At 42.1% G+C, this 10,265-nt stretch overlaps 1 protein-coding gene across 1 annotated transcript in view; it reads left to right on the top strand.

The window, feature by feature from the left end:
* The window catches only part of LOC104623772 (cytosolic phospholipase A2 epsilon-like), a 17,708-nt gene extending 13,837 nt beyond the window's left edge, over positions 1-3,871 (top strand). Inside the window, exons 17-21 of the mRNA XM_010290956.1 lie at positions 942-1,049; positions 1,697-1,888; positions 2,357-2,523; positions 2,909-3,095; positions 3,612-3,871. Of these exons, the coding sequence (XP_010289258.1) occupies positions 942-1,049; positions 1,697-1,888; positions 2,357-2,523; positions 2,909-3,095; positions 3,612-3,871 (914 nt within the window). The remainder of the gene's footprint in view (positions 1-941; positions 1,050-1,696; positions 1,889-2,356; positions 2,524-2,908; positions 3,096-3,611) is intronic.
* The last annotated feature ends 6,394 nt before the right edge of the window (positions 3,872-10,265 follow it).

Below are 10,265 nucleotides of genomic sequence, written 5' to 3'. Positions count from 1 at the left end.
AATTGATAAAACTCATCAGTTCAGATAAAGACAGTTTAATAAGTAAAGCAAAAGCCACGCACACAAGCAAAGCAAAACAAGGAATTCATTCACCACTCCCCATGGGCAGGCAGGTGTTCAGCCATCTCCAGGAAGGCAGGGCTCCATCACGCATAACAGTTACTTGGGAAGACAAATGCCATCACTCCAAACATCCCCCCTTTCTCCTTCTTCCCCCAGCTTTATATGCTGAGCATGATGTCATATGGTCAGCTGGGGTCAGCTGTTGCAGCTGAGTCCCCTCCCAGCTCCTTGTGCACCCCCAGCTTCCTCGCTGGTGGGGTGGTGTCAGAAGCAGAGAAGGCCTTGACTCTGTGTAAGCACTGCTCAGCAGTAACTAAAACATCCCTGTATTATCAACACTGTTTTCAGCACAAATCCAAAACACAGCCCCATACTCGCTACTATGGAGAAAATTAATGTTCTCCCAGCCAAACCCAGAATGACTCCAGAGTCTTTTCCTGTCTCACAGGTAGTCAGTAATTTGTGTCCTTCTTATAGTCAGTTTACATGAGCCTTCATGCTGATTCTCCACTGCATCAGGGTGTGTTGTATTATCAATATAATTCCCCATCAAATCTCTCATTGCAAATTTTCATCCTTTCTTTTTACACAAGCTTTGTGATACTTGTTCTTTTTCTGAAAATTCAAACTCCTTAAACCATATTAATCCACAAAAATCCCACCATTTGTTAAAATATATATCCAGCCCTAAGTACCATAAGAAAAAAAAATGGATATCAAAATAAGGTTTAAAAACCAGCAACCAAATAAAAATGACACATCATCCATTTAAAACAAACTGAGGAAAAGCACAAACCTCATGAGTTTAATCTCATGATAACAGTTTTGTTATTTGTGATGTGTGAATGGTTGAGTTACAAAGCTCTTTCTTTTTACAGGCATGTGGGGTAGTTTATTTTCGTTGAATGTGTTATATATCTGGAATTTGTCCCATTCATCAGAAGACTTCTGGCACAGGTGGACCCGGGACAAAATCGACGATATAGGTAAATTATCATACTTCTTCCTTACTGTATATTTATTGTTAGATAGAGTTAATGTTAGATAAACCATCACACCCATCTGCTATGTGAGATGTGCACAGTATATTTGGCATTTTTTGGAGTGTTTCTTCAAAGGCCACATTGCCTTTCTGGAAGGAATTGGATTCAAAGTCTCCTCTGCAAAGCATAATTGGATAATTAAAAAATCTCCAGTCCTGTGATCTATGTGCTCACTGAGGGCTCAACACTGATGTTGGGATGAGTAAAATGTTCAGGAATAATAAGATTGACCTGTAAATGATTAATAAAGCAAAAACATTTTGACTACATTAAGTAGGAGCTACTGTAATACAAATATGTATGACAGTTATCCTTTTCCAAAGCCTGCATTCAGTCTGTTCCGTAAGTGTGCGTATATCTGGTGCAGACTTTTACTGCTGCCTGGTACTGGGTCTTGTTTTTTAGGGTCTTTTTAGTCTGGACTGTGTAAGGAAATGGTATTTGGCTGGTAGGAGTAGCATTGTGCTCATCAAGTCTTTTCATCCGAGGCCTTTCAAAGAAAGAAAACACTGATTTTTACTACTTACTTGACATTTTGGGGGATGACCTTGCTCTAGGCACGTAGAATTTAACAGCCTTTCCCTGTGCAGAGGAGGAACCCCTCCTACCGCTGAAGCTGCACGAGCTGAGGACTCGCCTGTTCGCCCCTCCCGGCCCCCTCGGCAGCGCTCTCCGCAGCGCTCTCACCGACCGCCTCTGCGTTGCCCAAGAGCACAACTTCTTAAAGGGTTTCCAACTGCATAATGAGTACCTGGAGAACAAGCACTTCCGCAGATGGAAAGGTAACAGAAGACCTGTGTGCCTGGGGAGAGAAAAAAGAAGCAGAACAAAACAAAACCCCAGATTTGGTATTAAACCCATTCTTTCAGGGTTAGTGGCAATGTGTGGGCAGAATCATTATTAGATCAATCAGTTGTGGCACACTGGGATGTGGCACGGCGTGCTGCTGAGCTCCATGCCGTTGGTTTGCTGGCGGCACACACCTCCTGAGGCAGGACCATCAGGTCCCGATGGTGGTTCTCCCTTTCTCTGTTTGAAGACACGCTCGGTGGGGAGGCACAAGAAAACCCTTTCATGAACGTTGCCACTGCAGGTCCAAAACGGCATGTGGCTGGAGTTGGGAGGGCAGAAGAGAAGGGGTACGGCAAATCTCTGTTCCCTGAAGTTAGGGCTCTCTGGTGTAAGAGTGGAAACCAGGCTAACCAGTTTTGTGCTATTGCACTTACAGCAGGAATAATCTTTCCTTTTAGATACTGTGTTAGACACATTTCCCAACCAGCTGACACAATCAGAGGAATTCCTGTCCCTGGTAGATACGGGATTTTTCATCAATACAAGCATCATGCCACTTTTAAAACCAGAGAGAAAGGTGGACGTCATCCTGCATTTAAATTACAGTGCAGGATCCCAGATACAGGTGAGAGGAATTGAAGCAGTCTCTATTTCTTCTTCAACAGCTGTATACCTGGAAGTTTTTAACACTTAGGTGCTTTCCATATTGCTCCTCCTAAAAGTCTTAACCACTAGCATTTTTAGCTTAATGCTGCAGTGTCTGTGCTGCAGCTTCATTTATAGGCTGTATATACTCTCATTTGTTTTTTTCTTGTGTGATACAACTGTTTTGTGCTGAGAACTCGGGGAAAACAAAAACCTTCCCTCCAAAGACGCAGTGCTTTCCAATACGGGTTTCAGAGCTTTCACACAGCTAGCTTGGAAAATGCCCCCTTTGTAAATGGATTCCAAGAAATCCTGAGCCCTGAAATCCTCTTTAAGTCTTACTACTGCTCTGTTCATTGATCCAGGCTCTGGACCAGACCTGCAAGTACTGCTCGGAGCAAGGAATCCTTTTTCCCAGGGTGGACTTGAGTGAAGAAGACAGGAAAAACCTGAAGGAGTGTTACCTCTTTGATGGTGCTGAGACTCCAGGAGCACCAGTACTGCTATTTTTCCCACTAATTAATGATACCTTCCAAAAATACAAAGCACCAGGTAAGTAATCAAACATGTTAGAAAAAGGCTGACATCATGGCCAGCCTATTAAAGGGAGTATATTTAATACTCCAACGCTTGAGCTTCACTGTTGGCTCATTTCAATACATCAAAACTCTCTGTTGCTTGAAGTTACATTTTTTACCATGTCAGATTTGATGCTGTGGCTGTGCTATTTCAATCCCTAAGCTAGTTAGTTTGCAGATACCTCTGATGTATTTACGTGAGCCACAGGTACAGCTCAGAACTGCAGTGTAGACCCATGTAAGAAGAATAATCACAATTTTTCTCCCTTCATCACACGAAGCAGGTGATATCTACCTGAGCCAGGGACTCAGCTGGCAGTGTGAAAAAGAATTATTTGCTTAAAAATAATGTTTAAGCCCACATAAACGTTTAAGTTTATGAACTCTCTGTGGAGACATGCCTCCTTTTCATGCTCTGTTAAGAGTTTGCTTGCTTATGACCAGAGTAACTCCCATCTCTCAGCAGTGACTTGTTGCCCCTTCCTCCTAGGTCAGAAGCGCTCAGAGTCAGAGATGGAAGATGGCAAAGTTGATCTCTATGGCTACTGCTCCCCTTACTCAACATATTCAATTCAATACACTGAGAAGGCATACGACCGACTGGTTCAGCTGGGTGAATACAACATCCTAAATAATGAAGACCTCATTATGCAGGCCTTGCACACAGCAGTGGCACGGAAAAGGCAGAAAAAGAAATCATGTCAGACAAGGGAGGATGCTTTTGAGTCCCTTAACCTGCCAAGAGACTGAAGCTCCCTTACAATCGGCCAGCAGGCTTCAAAGGATTCCTGCTCAAGCCCACTGAATGGCAATCTCAGATGAACAAAGAAAAGACTGAAGAGAAACTTTTTTCTCCATAGAATTTCACTGCAGCAATTCATTACAATTCAGCTACAACAGTGGAGTACAAGTCATTGTACGGTACAGAGGATGGGCAACCACGAAGAAGAAGGTGCTAAGCTAAGATGATAATGAGCATGGTGCTAGTTGCCTTGAAAGAGAGTTTGAAATGTTTAAGTCTAACATGTTCAGGGCAGACCACATTAAAAGCATATTTTAATAACTTGGCTTATGTTTTGTGTTTCCAAGGTGGTGGTGAGGCAAGCAGCAGCCTGTGGGCCAGGTTTGTGACTGGGACCATGGCACATTGTAGACAAGTGCTTAGAGAAAGAAAGGCACGTGTCATATGGCATCGTGTGGGCACAGATCACCTCCAAGGGAGGCTTTGGACAAAGGCAGAGGAGACATAGGCCATGGGTACCAGATCAACTGAGAAAGCAAAAGACTGTTGATGAAGTTTTCCACGGCTTGACTGCTAAGCTCCTCTGTGCGCTTCCTCACTGCTGCTTGGCTACCCGTCCCTCTGTCACTCCTGGTGTGAGTGGTAGTAGCACAGTAACTAGAAATACAAGCTGAACAGCTCTGCTACTTTTAAACCCCCTCAAAACAAAAGCAAGGATGTGCAGGCCCTTGAATTCATCAGCTCTGCCTGCCTTTGCTGTTGGCTGGGTCTTGCATGAGCTCGGCACCTGCAGAATTAGGAGGCACCCACATGGGGGAGAAAGAGCTTTATATGGTCTCAGCGCAAGAAGGAAGACTTTGTGTTTTGCAGTAGGGCATCTAAAAAGGGTATCCTGCTCCAGTAATGTTATTTTTCCCTCTTGAGATAGCAAAAATTTATTTTAACTATCATGTTACCATGAGCCTTGTGCCAACTGTGAAGACGACGAGAAAGGTGCAGACCTATAAAGATCCCTGGAAGCTCTGGGAAGGTTTGTAACAGCGCGTACATCCTTCTGTATGGCAGGCTGCTGCAGAAGGATCTGTGCCTCCACAGTTATAATTTCTCTTGGACTGGCTCTGCACCAAATCCAGCACAGACATGCACATACATGGCATAATTTGTTCATTTGGGCCAAATGTGTCATGATGAGAAGTTGTCTAATCTACAAATTAAAAAACGTGTAAACCTGGATCACACAGTCACAGCAATATGAATACACAAGAGTATTTCTTTCCAAACACACGAATAAGCTTATTTTGATTAAGTTCATTGCAGGTAACCCATGCTCTATGTTGAATACATAACATAAAACGCACTAATACTTTACAAACCAAGTGAGTCATTTAATGTTCCTCACAGAGCGTTCATTTCTCAGTTACTAACAGATAGTAGAAATTCCCTAATTCTTCGTAGGTATCTATTTTATTAACCAAAGTATAAAAATAGGACCATCCTATTTTTACAGCATGTGACAAATATCTCAAAATAAGTAAAGCCTACTCAGCATATGCATGCATTTCTTCTTTTTTTTTTTATGCTGTAGTACTTTTAGCAGGTTAGGTTGGAAGATGAAGCTCTAGGTTGTGGTGAGTTTCTCAGTGTACGTAACTGTACAGCATCTACAATCTGTAGCCTACGAAAACCACCTGTGGTTATATTTAAATGTTAAAATTCTTTGGATTGCAGAATGAATAGAATAGAAGAATAGAATAGAATAGAATAGAATAGAATAGAATAGAATAGAATAGAATAGAATAGAATAGAATAGAATAATTTTAGTTGGAAAGGACCTACAATGATCATCTCGTCCAATTGCCTGACCAATTCAGGGCTGACCAAAAGTTAAACCATGATATTAAGGGCACTGTCCAAATGCTTCTTAAACACCGACAGGCCTGGGGCATCGATCACCTCTCTAGGAAGCCTGTTCCAGTGTTTGACCATCCTCTTGGTAAAGAAACGCTTCCTCATTTACAGTCTAAACCTCCCCTGGAGCAGCTTTGAACCATTCCCACATGTCCTATCACTGGATAGCAGGCAGAAGAGATCAGCACCTCCCTCTCCACTTCCCCTCCTCAGGAAGCTGTAGAGAGCAACGAGGTCACCCCTCAGCCTCCTTTTCTCCAAACTAGACAAGTCAAGTCCTTAGCTGCTCCTCACAGGACGTTCCTTCCAGCCCTGTCACCAGCTCCGTTGCCCTCCTCTGGACACATTCAAGGACTTTCAAATGCTGCTTAAATCGTGGGGCCCAGAACTGCACACAGCACTAAGGCGAGGCCGCACCGATGCCGAATACAGCAGGATAATTGCCTCTCTCGTCTGGCTGGTTATGCTGTGTTTGGTGCACCCCAGGGTGCAGGTTGCCCTCATGGCTGCCAGGGCACACTGCTGCCTCATGCTGAGCCTGCTGTCGGCCAGCACCCCCAGATCCCTTTTTGCAGGGCTGCTCTCCAGCCACTCCTCTCCCAGTCTATACCTGTGCCTGGTGTAAGGACCCTGTGTTGGGTTTACATGGAGAGGCTTTGGTAGCCAGGTGGGGTGGCCTCTGTGGCTTCCAGCCGCATTTCAAGGCCCATGCGCAGGATTTTATCTCTAGTTTCCGAACGAGGAGATAAAGGTATCCACAGTGCGCTTGGCTGAGTCATGTTGCTCTGAAGCTTTAAATAGCATCATCAGAGCCTGGCAGAGGGAGCAGGACACAGTGTTTCTGTAATGACATGCCAGCCAAGGACAGAAGTGCTCTGTGCAACTCCCTGTTTTAAAACATAGGGGAGAAGGTGTCTCAGTGGCTGGGAGGGGTGTCTGTGAAATGCCTGCCTTGATCCTGTAAGGGAGCTCTCTGGATATAGCGATGCTTTCATTTCTCTACTGCTGAAAAGTTGTAGATTTAACAGTGTGGTTTGTCCAGGGAAGATTCTCAGAAGGTATTTTTTGTGGATTATGGACAGGTTCTGGCTCTCAGCTCTTCTTCACTTTGCATTTATCCTTCCAGAATGAAACCCTGAAAGTTGGTCTTCTTATAGTCAGCCTGGACTGATTTTCTCGTGACCAGTTCACTTTCTTTGCACTGTCAGTATGAACCTCTCAAAGGGATGGTTCTTATAGCTACAAGTATGTCAGATGTAATTTCCTTACAGAATATCACTAGTGCTTCCAGCTTCAGCCATTCACATGTCAGTGATGAGCTGGGTATCTCCCATGTGGTTTTGTGCTTGGCTTTTCTTCTAGGATGCCCCCCAAATGGATAGGCTCTTTTAAATGACTTTGGTCATTTGCAAAAGGTCTCATTTTAGACATTTTCTGAGGCATGGTTTTGTTCAGTCAGGCCTAACTCAAGATTCAACAAGCTTGAAGGAGGCATTTTATATCTTTCACATGTGAAACCAAACCAAGAATTTCAGCAAGGAGCAGCAGTAGGCTGCAGTAAATAAGACTGGAAGGTCTTAGGAGAGGTGAGGAAGGCCTGTGAAGTTCTTGGAAGCTAAAGCTAAGCCTGGAGGGATACTTAGGTTGTCTGCATCCTTTGCCTTTGCAGTCTTTATTTGCAAGGACATAATGATAAGCCTTTAGCAAAACGTTGAGGGACAGTTTTCCGGGGCATGGTTTTCCCACTGTTGCTTGCTAAATGGTCCTACAAGCTTGCACTTCATTAGTAAGTCCATTTCATAACACTGTACAGAGGTCTTGAATTGTTTACCTCTAGTTAGCTCCTACTAGGCTGTGGAAGAACAAAGTAAAACAGCAAATACAGCTTTGTATTTGTACTAGATTATTCATCTTATTTCTTCCCATAGATTTATAAAAGTCAGAAGTATCATCAGATCATTTTTTTAGACTTGCTAGATGTCAGATCTGTTACCTGCCATGCAGTTACTGAAATGTTTTAATTTTAATCCCAATCACCTGTGGCTGACCAAAGTCTACCTTGAAGAAAAATGACCCCTCTTCTTTTAAAGGTATCAGGAACGGTGAAGTCACCACATTTCATGGAAGTATGTTCTAGTGGGTGATCATCCTCCAGCAATAAGTATGCACCTTGTTTCCAGTTTCATTTAGTTTGGCCAGAGCCCAGACATTAGTTCTTGTTAATTTTTTTCCTCGTAACTTAAAAGCCATTGCATAACCACTGTTTCTTCGTTAGGGTCGATTCTATAAAATATACCAAGGTTACATCACAGCCTTCTTTTTGTCAAATGAGTAGATTCAGCCCTCCAAATTCTCATTATAAAAAACCCCTTATTTGCTCTATCTAGCTGTATCTCTGTTCTTGTGCTCCCTCCAACTCCTCGCTGTCCCTTTATCAAATGCAGACTCCGGTATGCTTCCCACTATTGCTATACACTGAGATGAACATTGCCTTGTTATTCTTATATTCTTACATATAAGTGACTTCCCAGTTTGTATATACAGAATCCAGTTATCTTCATTTGCCATTACAGACTTCTTCTGAGTTGTTTTGTCTTCCATAAGCTGATGAGTTAGCATTTTCCACAATACAGTCCTCCCTTTCATAAGGGGGAGTAAATCGTAACATACATTTTTCATTCCTTTAACCATAACTTCACACTTCAGTGCATTAGAATTAACTGTGGTTAATCAGGCCAATTTATCAAGCAGGTCAGATCATTCTGTTTGAGTGCCCTGTCCTCAGTATTACTCAGCACTCCATCAATCTTTGTTCTACTGCAAATCTGGCCAGTCAGGGTGTTGTATTTATTTCCAAATCACTCATGAAAATGTTGAATAGAGTTTGAGACTAGTAAACTCTTAAAAATTCCACAGAAGAAAACTTTTTGCAGTGATGTTTCTCACTGAAGACTAATTCTGAAATCAGTTAGCTAACAAATTCTTAACCTTAGTAAGATACACCTTTTTTCCCACCTTTGCATAACAAAATCTTACTATCTTTGCACAATAGACTATACGTAAAAACCCTGCAACTGTAGGATAGAACAAAACACATTTCTTCTTATTAAAAACCCCACTATTTTATACTGACCGGCTTCTGGAAGGTGGCTCAGGGCTTAACAAAAATGCTCATCACCTTACAGGGAACCTCTGGCTAATGCTAACCCCAGAAAGTTTTCTCTTCCATGCAGTCACCTTGCATGGTGCATCACCATTTTACTCTCCCATGCACCTTACTGGTGGAACACCCTGTAACTGCATTACATCCTTCACAGCTTTATTTCACCCTGGTCACTGAAAGACAACTCCAGTAGCCTGGTTTGCAGGATCAATGCATCCACAGGGACAGCACAGTTCAGTTTTGGCAGTACACTGGCATCACCTCTAGTACATACTTAAGAGAAGGACATTAAAGAATTTCTGTGGATAATCCAAACATAAGTAAGACTTTCGCAAAGCTTAATAGAAATAGATTAAAAAAAAAAAAAAAGAAAAATAAATGCACAATTATATCTAGTTTTTTTTAAGAATAGCTCCCAACAGCTTTCCTGTCCTTTTTTTCCTGTCCATTTATTTCCCAGCTGTACGGTTCTTAAGCGCTTTACTGAACCATGTGGCTAGACATTCAATTCATATGCAAGTCAGGTAGGTCCCTTATTTCTGCCTTCATGGAAAGGGTTTCAGACATCATTTTTACTCCAAATCTCCCCGAGTGTTGTTATACATATATATACACACACATACATATGGAATTTGACTGAGTGGACTCATCTGCTCTCCAGACAGTAAATTGTACTAGTTAATGAATGTCCTGCAGCTAACTAATTACACGTCATCAACCTTTTTCAGGGAAAACACTCCCTTGTGTGGTGGAGTGCAGTTTTCAGTGTATAATTGCTTTGTATGCTGAAACTTGTATTTAATATAAATGTGCATACATTAACAAATGCTGTACAAAACAGAGGCAACATAAATGAGAAGAATGTATGTAACTTGAAACTAACTCTTGACTTTAAATAGGTATTGCTATTAACTACTTAAGGATGAGGGATCATTTGGTGTGTATTACTACCAGCCCACATTTTGAGGAATAGCAAGAGATCCAAGAGTGGTAATATATAATAGCTTATTTTTAATTAATCAGATATTCTGACCACTATTGCAATGGCAGCCAGAGTAACCAATCTACTGGCACTTTACCTCATCCCTCTTGCTGCTTTTGAAAATTGGCACAATATTCACTTTCTTTCAATTTTCTGCAGCTCTGCAGTATCCTAAGAATTAAAATAGCTGAACCACAGACAGTCAAGAATCCTCCTAGACTACATTTTTGGAACTAATTGGTAAGAATGATCTCTGTTCTGTCTTAATATGTGTTGTATAGCTACGTGTTGCGAAGCAGTTCATAACATCCGTCAATGAAACATAAAGTTTCTCTTTCCCCACAGAGAA

This window comes from Phaethon lepturus, unplaced genomic scaffold (assembly GCF_000687285.1).
Source record: "Phaethon lepturus isolate BGI_N335 unplaced genomic scaffold, ASM68728v1 scaffold22547, whole genome shotgun sequence".
NCBI lineage: Eukaryota > Metazoa > Chordata > Aves > Phaethontiformes > Phaethontidae > Phaethon > Phaethon lepturus.
This window is presented reverse-complemented; position numbering and strand designations above follow the sequence as displayed.